Source organism: Mus caroli, unplaced genomic scaffold (assembly GCF_978045245.1).
Source record: "Mus caroli unplaced genomic scaffold, Mus_caroli_1 scaffold_2, whole genome shotgun sequence".
Classification (NCBI taxonomy): domain Eukaryota; kingdom Metazoa; phylum Chordata; class Mammalia; order Rodentia; family Muridae; genus Mus; species Mus caroli.
Window position 1 is genome coordinate 106621245 of NW_028227257.1, and position 21885 is coordinate 106643129.

General features: G+C 37.9%; 1 protein-coding gene and 1 pseudogene across 2 annotated transcripts in view; one reads left to right on the top strand and one right to left on the bottom strand.

Annotated features, from left to right (window-relative positions):
* Atf2 (activating transcription factor 2) overlaps window positions 1-12978 on the top strand; it is a 74410-nt gene extending 61432 nt beyond the window's left edge. For both annotated transcript variants that reach the window (XM_021152748.3, XM_029471965.2), the window contains 3 exons: window positions 935-1141; window positions 6257-6362; window positions 10394-12978. In XM_021152748.3, the coding sequence (XP_021008407.1) occupies window positions 935-1141; window positions 6257-6362; window positions 10394-10620 (540 nt within the window). In that variant the 3' untranslated portion in view covers window positions 10621-12978. The remainder of the gene's footprint in view (window positions 1-934; window positions 1142-6256; window positions 6363-10393) is intronic.
* Window positions 12979-20800: 7822 nt separating this feature from the next.
* On the bottom strand, window positions 20801-21097 carry LOC110308249 (protein S100-A11 pseudogene; annotated as a pseudogene).
* Between the last annotated feature and the right edge of the window lie 788 nt (window positions 21098-21885).

The window sequence follows — 21885 nt, forward strand, 5'->3', positions numbered from 1 at the left end:
CATGCTAGTAGTCAGAAGTTGTTGTTCCTCAGCATCATTTCCAAGAGCTTTGTTTGGCTTTGTTTTGTTTTGTCTCCCACACTGCCGTATTTTATGGCATGGTTTGGGATTTGTAAGACTAAGAGGGTAACGAACATTGGGCAGTCTGATTAATGAATAAGATTTGTCCTGGGCTTAATAAAGATAACCAAACTGATCCATTAATGAAAACCAAGGCCCCTACGGGGCTCTCCTTACCTGAAAAATAAATATTATAGAAGTAACTTTTAGTGCAACTGGCATATTTAATAAATTTTACTTCAAAATAGAATTGAAAAAAGTTTTAAACTTTTTTTTTTTTTTGGTTTTTTGAGACAGGGTTTCTCTGTGTAGCCCTGGCTGTCCTGGAACTCACTTTGTACACCAGGTTGCCTTGAACTCAGAAATCCGCCTGCCTCTGCCTCCCAAGTGCTGGGATCAAAGGCATACGCCACCACTGCCCAGCTAAAAAGTTATAAACTTACAGTGATTAGTTTTCAAAGAATTAATGATATAAAATCAGTTAAAAATAACATTTGTAAAAATAGTTTATCAAAATATACAAACTCTTTTTTTCCTTTTATTGTTTAGCTGTGGGTTTCTCTATTTTTTTCCCATCTGCTGCAGAAGGAAGCTTGTCTGATAATGACTGAAAAAGGCATGGATCTATGAATATAGTAGAATTTCTTTAACAAGACACTAAAAATACACATATTTTAAGGAAGACATTCACTGTATATTGCATTGGTCATTTCACTATCACACAGTTATTTAAAAGGGATTCAGCCATAGGGTGAATTTTGTTCCAGAGTGCTGATAGCATGAAGTTAGCAACCCTCCCTTTTATACTGTGTCTTGCACCTGTCAATTTACTCATTCCACACTCACAGGACAAGCTCTCTCCGTATTGTCATAGGCTTCTCCAGCTCACACAACTCCACAGACCCAAAATACAAGTGGCCGTCGAAGAAGAGCAGCTAATGAAGATCCTGATGAGAAAAGGAGGAAGTTTCTAGAACGAAATAGAGCAGCAGCTTCAAGATGCCGACAAAAAAGGAAAGTATGGGTCCAGTCCTTAGAGAAGAAAGCAGAAGACTTGAGTTCACTAAATGGCCAGCTGCAGGTATGGGGCACAAGTGCAGTTTACTTCTATTTATTAGTTAGCAACGGAGGTGTTTGTTTGCTTGCTTAGTTGTTGTTGTTTGGTTTGGTTTGGTTTTGTGTGTGTAGCTTTTCAAGTCAGGGTTTCTTTGTGTAGCCCTGGCTGTCCTGTAACTCACTCTGTCGACCAGGCTGGCCTCAAACTCAGAGATCCTCCTGCCTCTGCCTCCCGAGTGCTGGGATTAAAGGTGTGCACCACTGCTGTCTGGCTAGGAACATAGTTTTTTCTAGATGATCCTGCAAGTATTTTAGGACATGATGTATACGACACATTATGTAGACTCTGTAATAAGCCATGGTTTCCTAAACCTTGTGAATTCTGACCTGAAGTAATACCAAACTTTCAACCCTGACACAATGAAGAAATTTTATGTGTAACTGTTTAGTTGTATGGTACACAAATACTGTAATAACTGTGCTTGAACTTTATAAAGTTCAAAACTTTTTTTAAAATCGCTATTTTTTTGTTTATTTGTTCTGTTTATTTGTCATTTTAGGTTTATGTTAACCATAAAGTTGTTCCAATGGCAGTTTTTACTTTCTTTCTTTGAATTCTATTGTTCTTTCTTAAGTAGCTAGCCAGATTGACAGCTTTGGAAACTGAAGGATTCTAATTATCCACAAAACAGGTAATATTCGGCCAGTGGCATAACAAATTATTTCATACTGCCCTGCCGATGTGCCTCAAGTACATTTCTTAGGATCTCATGTGTTATAAAGATTTTAAGGCTCCATTCATGTCTTGGGTAAGATTTTTAATAAAAGCATAAGGTAGCATCACATGTGTTTCTTTCCTTCCTCCTCTCCTTCTCTCTTTCCTCCTCCTTTATCTTTTTCATTCTGTTTTCATCATTTTGCTTTTGACATTGTGAGTATTCTCCAGTAGTAGCTTGTGAAATAACAAGTAACTAGAAATTAATGTTAATAAATTGTAGTAGCTTTATTAATATAGGTGAAGTTTTTCCTTTAGTAATTAGGAGTTTTATCATAGGGAGCTAAATTGCCCAAACTTGCTTCAAACTCAAGATCTTCCGGTCTCAGCTTTCCAAGTAGCTGGTATTGTGAACATATGAGTAGATCAATCTTTTGAATTATCCATTTCCAGTGAAAACACAACTCAGTTATTATGAATATATGATGTGCGCCTAGATTAGGCAGATCTACCACTACCCTCCATCTTCCACATCTATGAGACTCCTTAGAACTTGCGGTTTCTCCAGGCCATGTGCTTCTGCTCTACTTTTCTTCCTCCTCCTCCTCCTCTGCGTCCTCTTCCTCTTCCATTTTCTTCTTTTTCTCCTCACCTTCCCTTTTATCTGCCCAATCATCAGCTCTCCTTTATTTTACAAATTAAGGTGGGAAGCAGGTTTACAGGAAATCACCTGAGTGCTGACTCATTCCTTGTTCTTAGCCCCTCTACAGGAGAATGGGATTAACATCAAATATAATTACCCGCAGGGCTATCCACAACAGGGCACTTGTTTCTTAAATCTATTTTTAAAGTGTCACAAATAAAATTGTTTAAATACTTAGAAAGCTCTTTTTAACATCCTGTATCACACTTACCCAAACTAAATTTTATAGCAAATTTTCATATGTGAGACAGACATCCTTAGAAGCCTTTGTTGCATTTTGCATATTGATTTGGTTATTTTAGGACGAACTAATTGCCTCTTACAAAACTTATTTTTAACCATCTAACTTGTAATATGAAAAAAAGATTATTTATGACTTACTAAACAACATAAACTTCAAATATATACTAGAATTTAGTTACAAATTTTATCGTTATCCTAACAAATGAATTTACTAAAAAACTTAGAATAAAATTCATTTCTCTTTTAAGTGAAATGAAACATTATACATGATTTATGTGTAGACCATGAAAACTATTCTTTGCAAACCTGATAGAATATCAATTACTATTACTTACATATCAACAAAGTAATTTAAATGTATCTTTATTGTTCTTAACTAATAAAACTTTTTAAAATTTTTTTGAAATTATAATGTATTTATACTTTTCTCTCCCTTTTCCTCCCTCCAAATCCAGAATAATGCCCTTTCCAACTCTCCTTCAAATTCATGACCTCTTTTTTTGTTTGTTTGTTTGTTTCAACAAATTACTACTTCCTGAATATATGTATATACATAGATGTCCCCAAGTATAACCTATTGAGTCTGTATAACACTCACTGTATGTATGTTTCGAGGCTGACTCTGACACTAGACAACAGTTGGCATATCTTCCCTGAGGAACACCATCTCTCCCATTCCCAGCTTACCTCACAGTTGCCTGTAGTTCTTGGTGTAGGGTTGTGGCCTTGGGGTCAAACCGTCTAGTTTGGCATGTTCATTGGTGTCATTCCTGTTCGGCTCACATTTGGACAAAATCATGTTGGTGAGACTTTATGGATAAGAGAAGGAATTAGTAGGGTACAGGTGATCTATCTGATCAGGGAAATGAAAAAGAGAAGGGGGCTCCTTAAGGAGAGGCAGAGAGGTTGATACAGAAGAACGGGTGGAGAGGAGGAGGAGAAAGGAAAATAGCAGTGTACAAGTTGTCTGATGGGGAAATGGGAAGGGGATGCTCTTTAGTAAAGGGGAGGCAGGTCTATACAAAAGAAGAAAGGTGGGTAAAATAACAAGGATGTCTGAAAAAGCCACAACGAGTCATACTATTATCTATTTCCAAAATTTAACCTAAAAAACTAATATTCCATGTATACATACACTTTTAATGAACCTTTCTCATCTGGGCAGACGAAGCTTCCTCCAAGAGCCAAAGACCACCTAACAAAACCTCCAATGCCAGACATGAGATACTCCCTTTTTAGTTGTTGTCCAAGAAACTCACAAAACATACAATCTATTGCTGTTGCCCTTGATAAACCCCCAGAGGTAGAAGGTAAGTTTGTATTGTGCACTTTAGAAGTAGGGCTGGAGAGATGGCTGAGTGGTTAAGAGCACGGACTGCTGCTGTTCCAGAAGTCCTCAGTTCACGTCCCAGCAACCACATGGTGGCTCACAACCATCTGTAATGAGATCTAATGCCATCTTCTGGTGTGTCTGAAGACAGCTACAGTGTGTTTGTGTGTGTGTGTGTGTGTATTTAAAAGTCAAGCAATCTAAAAAATCAAGTATGTGCAAATAATTTTCTACAGCCCAACAATACTAGCAACACTGTATTAAAGCACAGAACACAATTTATGCTAGCATATCCCTAAACAGTAAAAGGTCACAGAATCCTTAGACTACTGTGCTTCAGACACACACACACACACACACACAATTCTTAAAAACAAAAAGAAGTCAGGCCCAGAGATCCCTCAGCTAGGACTGACCTATGCCCCTTCCCTGAAGACTAGCTTTCATATTAGAAGTCGCCATGCATGCTTCCAAAGGAGGGAGACAACCAACAATACCTGTGTACCACAGCATGACACAATAACCCTGATCATGCAGTAGTGACATGCATACTTTGGTAGTATCCAACCTCTCTCTAATTTGACTTAAGACTTAAGAGGGAGACCAAGAGGTACTGGCAACCTAGCTCGGTGCTAGTGAATTCATAGTTATTGGAGAGAATTCTACAACCACCTATACTTTTTTTTTTATGTGCATTGGTGTTTTGCCTGCATATATTGTCTATGAGAGAGTGTTAGATCACCCTGGACTTGGAGTTACATGCAGTTGTGAGCTGCTATGTGGGTGCTGAGAATTAAACCCTTGTCCTCTGAAAGAGCAACCAGTGCTCTTAACTACAAAGCCATCTCTCCAGCTCTTACCATCAGTTTTGAAGCACAGTAGTCTAAGGATTCTGTGACCTTTTACTGTTTAGGGATATGCTAGCATAAATTGTGTTCTGTGCTTTAATACAGTGTTGCTAGTATTGTTGGGCTGTAGAAAATTATTTGCACATACTTGATTTTTTAGATTGCTTGACTTTTTTTTCTCATGGTTTTGTCTTTAGGAAGGCCTAAACGCTAATTTGCTAAAAGTATTTCACATTCAGCTTTCTAGTTTAAGAGGTAGGGTAGAGGTTGTGTTTGGTGATGCACACTGAATTATAATCCCAGCTCTTGGGTCTAGGGCAGGAGGATTGCTACAGTTTAGAGGCAAACCTGGGATGCACTGATACCCTGTCTCAAAAAGTGAGATGTCAGTAGACTGTGTGCCTACAATTTTATGTATGCCAGCTTATTAAATATTTGCATTTATTAATACTTTGGGGTTCATGGGTGAAACCTAGATGGTAATAGTTAATGTAAATCTAAATGAGAAGTATTCATAGTGACTTTTTTAATGTTACTAATTTATTAAGTCCATAGCATTTCTTAACTCATGAATGTTGGTAATCACTAGTTTCTACTTTTATATATGAGACTAAGCCAAAGTAGTTAGGTAGATTTATTCAATTTGAAACTTTGGTGTGGAACTTAGTAAATTAATGCATCCTAAACAAAGGCTAAAATAGTCATTCTATTGTAAGGAATAAAACAGAGCAGCACTGATATTAAAATTTAGATGCCTATATCACAGGCAACAAACCCATTTAACAGTACATGCACTGTCATTGGTTCTGGTACCTAGCACAGTGCTCAGCAATAAGTATAAAGACCCGTGATTCTTGAATAAGTGTAATTTCTTTTTTTAAAGTATAAACTTGGATGATTACATTTCCAGGATACATTTTTAATTTTTAAAAGGTGAATGGAATCAATGAAAATTCATTGATTATTGATATTTTTAAGTTTTCAAATAATCAAAAGAGCATATAACATATGCACAAAAAAGCTCTTCAGTGAGTAACCTATAATGCATATGATTCCCATGGCAAGTAGTGAGGGAGGCTACCCAGTTACAGCATTCATATGATTTTAGTTTTTAAACTAAAAGACTTACATAGATGCTAAAACAAACCAGTGTATACTGATTAAATTTATTTAAACAGCATATGTCCCTTATTGTTCTGCCAAAGAGATCCAGTTGTCATCCCGTAAGCCTTGCTTTCTTTAAATAGTAAAATATGTGTCTATCTAATGCTGCTAAAGCATGTGAGTTGTTTCTTCTCCAGAGCGAAGTCACCCTGCTGAGAAATGAAGTGGCCCAGCTGAAACAGCTTCTTCTGGCTCATAAAGATTGCCCTGTAACTGCCATGCAGAAGAAGTCTGGCTATCATAGTGAGTAATGTTCCATTACCTACAGCTGTAGGCTACATCAGTGACAGACTGCCAGAGTGAGCTGAGCTACCAGTAAAAAGAAAAATGTGCAAGCTGCAGTTCTAGTACATAAGATTAAATATCAGAATTTATGCAACATTATTATAGTCTGGGATTGAAAGAAAAGTTTTCCTATTTCTAGCTTTTTTTTTCTAGGCATTAGTATGGCTCAGAGGTTGGTTAGCTAAACGTATTCTAAGTGCATTGTTTACTGTCAGTGATCATTCATCACACAGGGTAACATGTCTTGGATTACCAGAGCCAGCTCTTCCTTTCCTGCCCCCATTTAGTACTGAGGAGAATTTTTAATCAATATCTTTATCCAACCATATACTTTCCACTTATAGTATCATATCCTTTTTTTAGATAATGTCAGCATTGGACTGTATTTGTGTGGTTTTGAGCTTTTATGTGGTATTGTCACAGCCATAAAAATGCTAAAGCAGAGCTGTATTGAAGTGATTTGCTTATAAATTTCTTTGTAAATGTGTTCCTCTCCTAAAATGAGGTTCTTCTGTGAGCTTGGTAGAGGTTAGTTGTGCTTTTTCATTCTCTGATGTCCTTCTCGACAAGATGCACAGTTTGGGAACCAGCTGTTACTCCTGAGGAAATGGCCAAGTTTGTCCGTCACACACAAATTCATAACAAATAAAAGAGCTGGGGATGCATTAGGCAACGTTCATAATACATAACCCACGGGCTTTTTTTCTTTTTTATGATTTAGTGATATTTCAGGATATTTGTAAATGTGAAGATTGTTTCAACCATATGTAACCACTTCATTTTAATTTGCCAATGTCAGTAATTCAAAAGAAGGAAACATTTTGTGTTGGATGCAAACAGTTCCTCAGGTACTTACAATAAAACTTAATGGCCACCATCTTTACTTGTAGTCTATTGTAAGCAGTTTCATCAAAATGAGCAATATTTTTTAATTTAAAAAATTCTGTAGACGTAGCTATTCTCAATTGCCATATCTATTTAGAATAATGATTTTTGTCTGTTTTGAGTATGTAAGTCTCTGTTATTTGATATCTAGTCATTTTGACAGGACAGTGAAACACACTGTGGAATAAATTGGAACCATACAGAAATATGCTTGGGATTTGTATAACAGTGATTGCTGTAGGGATTAGGGAACTATGGTTCCCATCTGACTTAGCTTAATTTCCTGTAGATACTACTGAGTTCAACATTATGCAAGAAAGCTGCACTGGATTGTGATGGCTTAAAAGGAAATATATGATGATTTTGTTAAAAATTAGAAAAAAATTAACTCTTACATTGTATCTAATTGACAATAATCTACAATTTTAAAATCTTATTACTAATTGGATAATCCTAACTTTTAATTATTATGTAGATATTATATGCAAACCAGTGATTAATGATTGTTTTATATAATTTTAAGCATACAGAAGTGTTAATGTATCTGTTGTTGAATAAGTTGAAAACCTCCATTCATAACTTCTTAGTAAACTTCTCTTGTGAAAATGCAAGAAAGAGATTTTTGTTTGGAAGGTAGTCAGTTCCGTTTGGTTTTCTCCTTCCACCTTCTGAAAACAGGGTATCTTTTCTTGTTATGTGTACTCACACATCAGAGCGGGAGAGGGGTTGAATTCTCAAACATTGGAGGTGCTTTAAGCTAAACGTGCTTCTTTTGAGTGCAGCATGTTTTTTTCTAGTGTTTTAATTATTCTGGTCATTTTCTCCCCTCAGCTACAAGAACTAGACATATGTTCAAATATAACTCATTGCAAAGTTATTTTATGTACATGAATTATAATTACCTAATTTATAACTGATAATTTGTACTGCCTTCTGTGAGTCTAAGCACTCCTTCTGTGTTTCATTGTGAATCATGCTCTCCTATGTATTTGTATCTTGTCTTATACCACCAGTCAGCCTTCCTGTCTGGTGTTTTTCTTGAACCTAACATTCAGACAAAGGTTAGCTGCTTGTTTTGCTGAGGAATAGTAGCAAAGTAACAGCTTTTTAGTATCCTCTCCATTTGAATTGTCATTGGCAGAAGAATAGTATTATAAGGATGTTAAAATATTCATTGTTGCTTAAAATATTTTTTCTGATTCTTATATTCTTTTTAGATTTCTGATTGAGATTTTATTTAAGTTGTAGTTTGAGGTCAGATTTGATTCAGGGAAGCATTTTTTGCACTTAGAGCACATTATGGAAAAAATAGAATTTCATCTCACTAATGTATTTTAAAATCTGGTTCTCAAAAATGCATGGATTTGAGGCTAATGTATAGATTCTGTAAGAACTACTGTATTTCAGAAAATTCTCAAAATAAGGAAATTTATTTATACTCATTATAGTTGCCAAGTATTTTCCCCTCCACAAGATACCCACTGCCCACCCTCTACATAACAGATTATGGTGTCTGCCCATCAGTAAATAGACTGGTCAGTATCCTCACATTTCTAGAAAGCCTACATACTTTCTAAACATTATTAATTTTAATTACTTTTTATTTTTAAATAAAACTTATTTTTAATGCCAAGTGAAACAAGTCACATGGAAAAGAAAACATTCAAGTTGGACATGTCATTACATACCTGTAATCCCAGCACCCAGGAGGCTGAGGCAGATGATTGGCCATGAGTGTAAGGTCCTGTGCTACACAGTAAGACCCTGTTTCAAAACCTAAAAGAAGGAAGAAAAATAAGAATGTCTAGTATAATGGTATTTTATGTTGTGTAAGAGCAGACAAAACTAAGCTGTATCATTTAGAGATTACATACCATTTTAATCTAAATCTAAAAACATAAGGATCAGATTAAAGAAATATCCAGAGTAACTGCATGTGAAAAAGGAAAAAATACAGTATCATTGACAGTGTTCTCAACAGTTATGAACGGTGGGACCACATTGTGTATGTTGTCATGGTGCCTAGAACTTGCAGATTTAGCAAATATTTATCTCTGTTGAGTATTAAATTTTTTTACCAAATAAAATTCTATTCTACTGAAATAAAGATATAAGAGATTTTGTTGTTCAGGTCTAAATATTATAAATTTGTTCCCATAAATATTTAGAATCCCCTTTCCTGAAAGTCTCTTCAGTTTCAATATCTTAAGTTTTGTATGGATATATATTTGAATAGCTCTAACAGCTGGTGACATTTAGTCTTTGAATATTACTTCTTCTCACGTGTATGCATCATTAGACTCTAGTGTCATAATCATCCGTGACTGCAGTAGATGGAAATTCAGGCAGAAAAAAATACAGTTCTGGTAAATGCAGAGGGAATAATTGAAAATATAATTTGTATATATGATTCATTTTGTTTATGCATGTGGTTATAAATTATTTTTTATATTTTAATAAGGGTGACAGGTAGGCAAATAGAGTAGCTTTGGTAAATGTGTTGCTCAGTATATTCTTGAGCAACTATCTGTGAACAGCTATGTTCCGAAGGCCTACCTCACTTTCTTGTTGTATTTCGACCTGGTCTTGCTCTGTAGCTCACAGTAGCCTAAAACTCTAAATAGCCCAGATTGTCCTCAAATTTGCAGTCTGTCTGTCTCTGCCTCTGGAGAGTCCTGAGAGTGTGGATGTGTAGCTGCCACCTATCCTGCCTCTTTTTTGTTGCTTTGTGTGTGCTTTTCTTTTTTTGGCAGGGTCTCATTATATAGCCCAGATTGGCCTTGAACTTAGAGATCTACCTGCTTCTACCCATTGAGTTCTGGGATTCAAGGCTTACACCAACACATCTGGCTCTGCCTCATTTTCTTTGACCCTATTTAGCAAGTATGCACACCCTGATGACCCCATGGTAATCACCTGTGACTTCATTTAGCCTATCTCAGACACAGCTGGCTACTTCCTGACTGGAGCCACTCTTCAGTTTATTTCATTTGTACAGCTTGTCCTGAGTAATCAGTGCTTTAAAACACCTTTCAGCTTTGTGTATGGATTCACCTCAATAAGGCTTTTTTGTCAATACTTGTGTTTTTCTTTTTACCACTCAGCTGCTGATAAAGATGACAGTTCAGAAGACCTTTCTGTGCCAAGCAGTCCACATACAGAAGCGATCCAGCACAGCTCTGTCAGCACATCCAATGGAGTCAGTTCAACATCAAAAGCAGAAGCTGTAGCCACTTCAGTCCTCACCCAGATGGCGGACCAGAGCACGGAGCCTGCACTTTCACAGATTGTCATGGCTCCTCCCTCCCAGGCACAGCCCTCAGGAAGTTGATTAAAGACCTGCAGTGCAACAGTTTTAGATACTGATTAGTGACTTCAAAGGGAAATCAAGGAAAGACCAGTTTGCATTTATGCGAAATCTGTGGTTGTAAATTTTTTTTTTTTACTTGAAGTTAAATTTGTCTCTCGAGTTGGTATAGCAGCAGTTGATGATCAGACTGAATATGTTTTAGTCTCTGGAAGACTGATTTTCCTTTTTTATACATATTGTTAAGATTTATTAATTTTCCTGTGCTCAATGTGTAAATTGTATCATAATTCATGGTGGTTGATTTCACTTTGATTTAGTGGTATCTTAATAAATGGGGGTGTTACTGAATCACTCTTCCCACTTCCATTTCTTTGCCCACCCCTTCACCCTGAGATGTGATGGTAGTCTTGTTATCATTTATACCAAAGTTCTGCAGAATCCCTATTGTCTTTATAAGATGAACAAAGTTGTAAGACACTAGGGAAGAGAAAGACAGAAAGTTCCTTTTAATCTTTTTGCCTTTTATTTTGCACATTATGCAAAAGGAAGAATATTAGAAACACTTTTTTTTAAGTGAGTGAAAGTATGGTAAGACGGTTAGTGCTTTGTGCACTTCTTAGAGTAATCAAGGTCATCCACGCCCTGCAATGTTTTTAAGATTAAGTAAACAAAAATTTTGGAATCTTGAGCATTTCAAAAATGACTTGATTTTATAAGTCTTAAATTCAGTATTTTAAACCTGTGTTCTTGAGGCTGAAAACTATGAAATTATATAATGTATGATACAGGGTTATCAGATAGTAATTTTTAAAATTTGCTCTTGTCATTTGGGATTTGTTTGGGATTTTGTTGTGTGTGATTTGTTTTGTTTTGTTTTGCAGATTTCAGGTAACAAAGTGAGAAGCTTATGCATAATGAAGTGTGATGTGGTTGCCAGAAAAGCCTAAAATTATGACTTAGAAACGTTAAGACTGTTTCCCCCATTGTCGTACTTGTACTTGCGAGCTAACTTGTACTTATTCTTGTGAAAGCACTGTCATCTTTTAGTAGCCAATTTTGATAATGTTTCTCGTGGAAAAAAATCAGTATCTATCTTTAGAACAATGTAATTATAACGTGGGAATGTGAGTGAGAGTATGTGTATGTATGTGTGTGTGTGTGCGCGCGTGTGTGTGCATCTTCCACTAGTTTATGCCAGCGATATTGCTTGAATGTTTAACGATGCCTTCAGTGTGATGCTGGCAATAGATGACTGCAGTTTCAGATGCCATTACTGTGCAGGCTTGGATAACTAACATTCCATGATGTAGCTTGTTCTGATGAAATGATTGTAGTTACACTTTGCTCATTCTCCAGTCATCTGTGGAATACTGAGTTTTCTAATGTGCCATTATCTATTTTTATTCTGCAGTTATGTTAAAAATACAGTACAATATTTTAAATAGACTAAATTGTTAAACATAAAAATAAAAAAAGTAGTAGATGTGTGTAAAAAAAACTTTGTAAAATAGTTATGAGTCCTACCCAGTAGCAACTTCTGGCGTTCAAGCAGGATTCCATTCTGTAAATACCTGTAACGTGTTTATAATAAGTTGTGTAGTCTGTTCTGCATCCATACTACATTATTGCTATGGTCTCAGTGTCATCTCTTAAAGAGATTGATGTTTCCAAAGCCTGTATGGAATGCCCTTGAGAGTTCAGGGGAACACCCATCCCACCTGCCTAAGTTCCAATCTGGGAAACATGCAAATTATATAAATGACATTTCACAACTTTTGAGTATGAAGATAATAGGAATTTTATTACATGGCTTATTAAAAATGAGAGCATTTTGGTTGCTGATTCTACTTTGTATCTATTACTTTCACCTGATCTCATATTTAATCAGTTTAAATCGCAATTTTGTCATAGTTATGCTAAGGAGTTGATCTCAAAGGCACAAAACATGAATTCCCCATGCAAGCTTTTTGTTGTAGATGGATAAGGTTGGTCAAAGCCTCCATGTCTCACCCTCTCTGCACCCTCTCAACATTTTTCTTTCATCTTCTGATTTGTGCAAGCTTCAGTTCTTTGGTAACAGATCCTTGCAACTGTAAAGTAGAAGTGCATAGATGTGAGAAGTCATGTGACAGGGAATGACCTTCCACGGTGGACAGCGCTCGTCGTAAATCAGTCTGTACTCAGCAAATAAAAATCAATATTAGTTGTATAAACACAAAAAATTACATTTTGAATTCCAGGATGTCACACTACTTCTGTACCTAGCATTTTGAGTCCTTATATTTGCAATGTTACACAAACTGTACTATTTTCTTTTATGTACAGTTTGCATGACTAAACCATCAGAGAATAAATTCTATCTTTAAATTATGTTTATAATTTGCTTGTTTTTAATCTGTCTTTTACAAAATAATACCTGATAATTTTCTTCCTCACTTCAGAGCATTTAATTTCCTGAGAAGAGCATGAGATTCTTTCCATTTCTGTACACTCCACTCCTTAGAAAGCCCTTAACCACCAGCAGGCATTGCTTCTGTTTTCTGTTTACTTTAGGTTCCATTGACATACAGTGAGTGACCTTTTCATTTTATGTGTCCTATCTGGGACACCACCCAGACTTTAACCATGAGATCCACCATTACCCTAGAAAATATCTTATAACTCATGTCCACCACTGAATTAACCCTCCCTTGCCTGCCCGTCTTCCACAGTCTTATATCAGTTGGTGACAGCTGCTTAAGCCAAACAACTATGCCACCATTGATTCTTCGTTCTTTCAGCCTGTGTATACCCAGCCTATCAAGAAATGTGATTTGCTCTCCCTAAATAATCCAAAGTGCAGCCACTTCAAGATATTTACAATTTGAGCCCTGACGCATGCTCTCACATCTCTTGCCTTCTATCCCTGCTTACCATAGCATCTCTAGTAGAGCAGCCAGAGTGGTCCTCTCTGGATTTGTCACAGACATCATATATCCTAGATTGGATTCCCTTAAGCCCTCAAAAACTGCTAGACTGTTCCCCAGTTATGTCCTGTGACCTCAGCTGACCTCTTTTTTTTTTCCTCCCAAGGTTCTCAATGAGTAAAACCTAGTGCTCCTAGGTGTCGGTGTTGTAAGCATTCTTAAAATTGTCCAATATCCCAATCCAGATATCTGCCTCTCTGGAATTTGCATTTTAAAGAGAGTGCAGGAAATTATTGGGGAACAGTAAATTATGAGATAAGTACAGAGTGAAAGCTTGGGCCAATTTTCTAGACTGCATTTTGAGTGGCATTTTAATAATAGTACAACTGAATTCAATGCAGGAAATGCAGTGAATTGTTGAGCTAGTTCAAGTGTACCCACTCTCTCAGTATGATTACGACATGCCTTGCAGTGACATGCAGATGTACATCCATACCTGATTTTATTGCAATTTAAAGGTACTGCATTTTCCAGTTGAAGGTTGTAACTCGTTTAGGCAAATACAGTCACCAGTTTCCTTTTAAAATTTTTATTGAAAATATTTTTTCATAAAACATATTCTAATTGCTTCCCTTAGCCCCTCCAAGACCCTCCTCCCTACCTTCTCACCCACTCAAATCCACACTCTATCATTAGAAAATATTAATGATAAAAACAAAGCAGGATATGACAAACAGAAAAAAGGAGCCAAAAGAAAAAGCACAAGAATCATAAACTCAACCCATACATTAACACAGAGAAATCCCATATAAGCAAATGGAGATCATAATAATATAAGCAAAAGACTAGTAAGGTTTTTTTGTTTAAAAAAAAAATTAAAAAGTGGGCTGGAGAGATGGCTCAGTGTTTAAGAGCACTGACTGCTCTTCCAGAGGTCCTGAGCTCAATTCTCTGCAGCCACATTGTGGCTCATAGCCATCTGTAATGTGATCTGAAGACAGTGACAGTGGCATAAGGTATTCATATAAATTAAATCTTTTAGAAAAAAAAAGAAAAAGCCCAGACAGGGCATTCTGAGACAAAATCTTCCCAAAACACCATTGAGTTGATTTTTTTGTTAACCATCCACTGCTGAGCATGGGCTGTGCCATTAAACCATACTGGTTTTTTTAATTAGTATTTTTGCTAATATGCTAGAGGTTGTTAGAATTTTAAAGAATGAAACACTTTAATGTGTGCATGTTTTATTAGACACAATGCCTCTGCATGTTAACAGGCTTTTGTCTAGCAGACCCAACTTTTCCATGTGAAGGACAGACCCAGAACGTGATGTTGCTGTACTGCAATGATCTGGAATCTCCCAAGATGTGTTTGGTTTTCTCTAATGAGATTTTCTCTTAATTTTCAGCAAATAAGGGATGTTTTGAAATTTCAAATTCATATTTTCTTGACTTACTCCCAAAGAAAGATAATTACTAGTCCTATATCTGTAAAGCTTAATTTGATGCCTGATGCTTTGTGAAAATAGAGGAAAATCCCTTGTACTCCTAGGGTTTCTCAACTTTGGAAAATGTGCATGCAAACAACACAGTACCTAGAGAACATAGTTACCTAAAACAGTACTTCAAAGCTACTTTGAAGAAATCATTTTTAAGTCTGACATTTCTAACTGACACAGAGATAAACCGTTTTTTGGCTGATGGTTGTGAAAAGGCATGTCTTTAAATACAAATGAACTTTCCCTGTAACCACTCCATATGCTTGTGTGTGTGCTTTTAATGTGCAGCAGGACTTCCCAGTAGCCAGTGCCGTAAGCTGAGATGTGGGTGTCCAGACAGAATTAGTGTCCTTCTGTGTAGGGAAGGAGATGGAGAATAGACTCCTTTCTAAAGAAATGTTTCAACTTGGGGTAAATGTAGTATGCAAATTATATCTACTGCCCCAAAATGTGCGTCCAGTGGAAATGTCACCAGTGGTTGGGGCCTGGTTCATGTGTTTTCAGGTTCTTGGCCTTTTATCCAAATAAAAAATAAGGGTTCATACTGATTTGCAAAAGAAGCAAGGTGATTTTAAAGTAGTAAGTAGTTCATATTAAAAGGATACACTGTCAAGATTGATAGCAGGCCACAGGGGTTCAGATATTCTCTTTGAGATCTTAGGGAAGGAGAGGCTGTTGTATGGTTTGAATGATTTTCTATTTTGATTGGTGGGTGAGGTTATATATTACTGCACTTGGCTCTTCCCATAATGCATCTAATTTTATTTATATGTACAACTGATCATTCATAGGCATAATATGCTGAAATGTTACTAGAGAACATAGTTTTACCTTACTGTGCACATCCCCTTAGCCAGCTCAAGTCAAAAGGGCTCTCCTTCATATTTAGATACATTGGTAATACACTTGAGTCAATTTGTTACCAAAAGTAAGGAAGTTTACACCATTATTTGAGATGGTAAGACATGTAGCCCAATGCAGGTCTACAGTAGAGGGTGTAATGGTTTGCATAGGGTGTCCCCATATTCTGTGACATTTAAACCTTTCTCTTCAGTAAGTGGCCCTGTTTGTGGAGGCTTATGAGGTGTAGCCTTACTGAAGGAAGTATGTCAGTAGGAGCAAATTTTTTTGTTTTTTTGAAACAGGATCTCACTATGTGCACTATGCTGGCCTCAAATTCACAGAGAGCTGCCTGCCTCTACTTCCTAAGTGCTGGGGTTGAAGGCATGTTTTAAAAAAAGACTTTTGCTATTTCAAGGTCACTCTGCTTTCTATTTGTGGTCTGAAGTGTGAGTTCTCAGCTGTTTCTGCTGCTGTTTCCTGGCTGTGATGATGCTGGACTTACCCTACGGAACCATAAGCCCCCAAAAGCCCTTCCTTCTATAAATTAGAAGTGTTTTAGCCGGGCATGGTTGGCGCACGCCTTTAATCCCAGCACTCGGGAGGCAGAGGCAGGCGGATTTCTGAGTTCGAGGCCAGCCTGGTCTACAAAGTTCCAGGACAGCCAGGGATATACAGAGAAACCCTGTCTCAAAAAAAAAAAAAAAAAAAAAAAAAAAACAGCAACAACAAAAGAAGTGTTTTATCACAGCAATAGAAAGGTCCTAATACAGAAGGATTCCTAAATTGTCAGGTGAATTGTTTGGAGAAATTGTGTGCATAAAACAGAAAGGACGGAGGCTGGAAAGTGCATTTACCAGAGGTGGAGTGCCTAACCCCAAAACAATTCGAGGTCCCAAACCAAACTGCCTGCCTGCTTCAGAAATGTTTCCAAAACTAGCTACTTGAATATAACAAACACCATGTGGCACTGGACCCTACAATTAATGAAAAAATACACATTGCCCTATCCCATAATAGCAGTCTAGAGCACCATCTCAAAGGTCAATTTATTTTTAATGAAGCATACCAACAAACAAGCTGCAAAGACTTTGTCGTGTAATAGGCCAAACACTTGCATCGTTTTGCCTATAGCTGACAGAAGTGGCTTTCTGAGTGTTTTGCTCTCATCTCCATCACACCATCCTTGCTAGGCCCTCAAGACCACGCCTTACTTCTATTTTGCATTAGATTTTACATTTAAGGCACCAATCCTGAGATAGAACTTTGAAGGTTTGTCTCTGTGGTTTTAATATGCATTTAAGGATCATTCCTCAATGATTTTTTTTCTGGAAGTACTTCTGACTCTAAATGTCATAATGATGTCAAGAATTGGCTTATTTTCTTCACTTAACAATTGTTTTTTGTGAATTTTGCTTCCTGTGAAATTACTCAAATGAGAATGTTTCCCCAAATGAGCTCCTGTTAAAGCTCCTTTTGCTTCTTTTTTTTTAAGGCATGTTAATTACAAAGGTGCTCTTTTCCAAAGTCTGAAACAAAAATTAAGCAATTCCTCTGTCTTTGGCCTTCTATTGCTATGATGAAACACTAACCAAAATCAACTTGGGGAAGAAGGATTTATTTCATCTAACAGCTTGTAATCCATCATACAGGGCTGCTGGGGCAAGAACTGATGCAGAAACCATAAAGGAGTGATGCTCACTGCTTTGTCACCCATGACTTGCTCAGCTTTCTTTCTTTCTTTCTTTCTTTCTTTCTTTCTTTCTTTCTTTCTTTCTTTCTTTCTTTCTTTCTTTCTTTCTTTCTTTCTTTTTCTTTTCCTTTTCTTTTTCTTTTTTTTTTTTTTTGGTTTTTCGAGACAGGGTTTCTCTGTATAGTCCTGGCTGACTTGGAACTCACTTTGTAGACCAGGCTGGCCTTGAACTCAGAAATCTGCCTGCCTCTGCCTCCCGAGTGCTGGGATTAAAGGTGTGTGCCACCACGCCTGGCTCAGCCTTCTTTCTTATGGCTTGATGACCAGCAACCACAGTGATCCCTCCCCCATCATTGTCAATCAGGACAATACAACACAGTCTTGCCCACAGGCCAATCTGGTGAGGGTATTTTCTCAGTTGATGTTCCCTCTTCCTAAATGACTCTAGCTTGTTTCAATTTGATGTAAAACTAGCCAGTGTGTCCTTATTCGGTATGGATGACTTAGCAGAGTTTAAGAGGGTAGCACTGTCCATTAGGAGTTTTCATAATGAATAACAAATGCATTCTGTGATGTTTATGAAGAAATAAACATTGTTACTGTCTTCAGAAATAAATTCTGATTATTACCCATCAATATAGTGTGATCTTTGGTTTGGCTTCCATTCTTTCTAATTTTTTTAATCTGTAATTTAAATATGTAAGTAGGTAGTTCATTTTGGGAAGCTGCATTTGTTAAAATTTATTACCATAGGGTCTAATTACCATCAATTGCAATAAAGAGTTATGTATCACAGCATAGTTAAGATTATTCGACATATACTTACTATCCTATCCCAGTGTCTACATTTTGTTACACATCAATTTATTTAGCCAGTGCTTTTGAAGCCGACTTCTAGCATCATGGGGCAGTCTGCTAAGCAGACAACCATGTAAAATAGACCAACATAAGCAAAGAGCCTCAGACCATTTCATGGCACTGAAGTTCAACTCAAATAAAACTGGCTGCAGTTCTTTACGGGGTAAAATGTATTTGTGACAACATTTTGAAAATCACATGTGTTCCATTGTTTTTATTGCTCACTGTGTTCTTTACCTGTTGAGGCTTTCTATGTGCCTTAAGAGCACTGAGCAGTCTTTGAAAATGGTATTGATCATAATTCAATTTGAATAAAGTACATTTGTATGTCTGCTTTGGCTATCTAGAAGTACATTGGCATGTAAAATTCAAATCATAATTTAAACTTTTCAGCATCTTGCTTGAAATTCTCCTCCCTTACACACACACACACACACACACACACACACACACTGGATTTCTTAACACATTAAAAAAAGACTGATGTGTTCTACAGATAAAAGTACTTCTGAGTTCACTACAGGAATGGAAAAGATGACTTTGGTTAGTAAGGACCTATGAAGTGTGTGCTTTGTACTTAAGTGTCGAATGTTGACAGGACTGCCAAATAAATAAAGACTTATAAGCAGGTAGGATCCATTTGAAAGACAACATGCTTGTTTTATATATATATCAAGAAAATATTCCAAAGGAAGAACAGGGGGGGAAAAGTGGAACAGAGACTGAAGGAAAAGCCAACCGAGAATGACCCCACCTGGAGATACATAATGTCTGAAGATACCAAACCCAACTATGTTGCGTAGTCAAGAGGCGCTTGTGGACACGATCCATGTGTGGCAGTTCCTGTAGAGGTCTGGCCAGCAAATGACCAATGAAGATGTGGATGCTTGGAGCCAACCATCAGACTGAACTCAGGGAACCTGGTGGGGGAGCTGGCTGAGAACTGGAGGAGTGGAGGGGGATTACAACCCCATTAGGAGAGCAACATAGGCTGGCCTGACTACCCAGTTCACTCCAATTCTAACCACCAAGCAAGGAGTGTACCTGGAGGAATGCATGGCTCCAGATACATATGTAGCAGAGGATGGTCTTGCCCGACTGCAATGGGAGGGAAAGCCCTTGGTTCTGGGTAGGTTTGATACCTCAGAGAAGGGGGATTCTGGCACGGTGGGGTGGGAGTGTGTGGGTGGTGGTGGATCTCTCTCATACAGACAAAAGGAAGGGGGAGGGCAGATGTGGGATGTTGGTGGAGGGAAGATGTGGGATGTTGGTGGAGGGGTAGCCAGGAAGTGGGATATCATTTGAGATGTAAACAAATTGAATGATAGATGAAAAATAAATTAATAAATAAAATAAAAGAAAAGAAAAAGAAAATATTTACATCCTAACAACTAACAGAAACAATTTGGTTTTTGAGATGATCTCTTATGACCCAAACTGGTCTTGAACTCACTACATAGCTGAGGATGACCTGGAATGCCTGATCCTTCTGCCTCCCCTTGAAAGTGCTAGTGTAGATGGGTATGCACCACCAGACTGCTGTGTCTGCAGCGTTGGGAATCAAATGCAGCCCTGTGCGTGCTAAGGGAGCACGCTGCCAACATGAGCTACAGCCCCAGACAGAAAATGGGTTTTTCTGAGATTCAAAAAGTAAGGGATAAGCCACATTCAATGTGAACCTCACTTGAAATTATGGATGGGATCGGGACAAAGGAAATAAAGATGGGTAAAAGTTTCAACAAACAAATGTGCCACGTTCATGCTACAGTGGGGAGATTGGAAGAAGCCCATTGGAAGTGAGAAATTGTAACAAGGTAACTCCTTCAGAGAATACAGGGATTCTTAAAGCCAATAGAAAATCTTTTTTCACAGGCCCAGAGGGCTACACAAGAAACTTGCCCAAACTGTAGCCGCAAGTCTTACGGATTGTCTTAGGGTTTTACTATCGTGAATAGACACCATGATCACGGGCAACTCTTATAAAGGACAATATTTAACTGAGGCTGGCTTACAGATTCAGAGGTTCAGTTCATTATCATCAGGTTGGGAGCATGACAGCATCCAGCAGGCATGGTGCAGGCAGAGCTGAGAGTTCTACTCCATCTGAAGGCTGCTAGTGGAAGACTGACCTCCAGGCAGCTAGGATGAGTGTCTTATAACCCACACCCACAGTGACACACCCCTTCTAGTAGTTCCACTCTCTTAGCTGAGCATATATAAACCATCACACTAATCTTGGCTTTTTTTCTTTCTGTTTTTTTTTTTTTATACAGTTAAAAAAATGGCATTGTTTTATTTTCGCCAGCAGGAGTGGGTTCATATTGTGGTAGGTGTGCTGGGCTCAGGGCAAATATGGATGGGGTCAGCAGAGGTAATGACTTGGTGGCTGGAAGGCAATGAAGAGGATTAGATAGGCTTCTGGGAAGTTCAGAGGAAGGAATCACGGCACACTATAGCTAAGCCGCCAATGAGGTTGAGAAAGTCTTGGAAATCTAGCTGCCCATCTCATTTGAGGTCCAGCTTCTTCATCATGTGGTCAAGGACACTGGGGTCCTTCTGGTTCTTTGTGAAGGTGGCCAGCTCTGTGTTCATGAAGGAAAGGAATTCAGCTTTGGAGAGTTGAGAGCTGTTTCCATCCTTACCGCTGTACTTTTGGAAAAAAGCAATCAGGGATTCGATGCATCTCTCAGTCTCTGTAGGCATCTTTGCCAAGGTGAGGAGGGAGGTCTGGCTGCAACTGTGGCTGACGGTGGCTGGGAGAGGAGGAGTCTAATTTGGCTTTTTATACACCAAAAAAACATATCCCAGTTGACACACTTCAATTAGCAAGAACAGTTAACAATAAGAAGAGCAACAGAAGCCAAACAGCAAGGTTAGTACATTTAGGGACTCTTCCAGAACTAAGGACTGTGGTTAGGTCTTTGTTCTCATTTTGGTAAGTGTTGGGGCCCATGTGGTGGGTTCTTCAGTCAGAATGGTGTCTTGATGCCTCTAAAGTGACACCAACTATGCTAAGGTCTGGAGCCTGTTACAAAAAAGAAGTTCCATAGATAAATTAGTATATAAAATTTATAGTCTATCCGGGCAGTGGTGGCGCACACCTTTAATCCCAGCACTTGGCAGGCAGAGGCAGGCGGATTTCTGAGTTCAAGGCCAGCCTGGTCTACAGAGTGAGTTCCAGGACAGCCAGGGCTACACAGAGAAACCCTGTCTCAAAAAACCAGAAACAAACGAACAAACAAACAAAATGTACGCATAAAGGATACTGGCTGATTTTGTGATACGGTTGATTCTGGTTTTGTTCCCCCTGCCCCCAAGCATCACAAAATGAAATAGTTTAATCTCATGGAATTCCAGAAGGGGTGCAGGTTGGACTGTCACAGGGGCTCCGCTCAGAGATAGTGGGCACTGGGGAGCTAGGGAATTGAACAACGTAGGAGGGCAGAATGGGAACCTCGTTTGGTAGAGAAGTAAACCAGGAGTCAATAAAG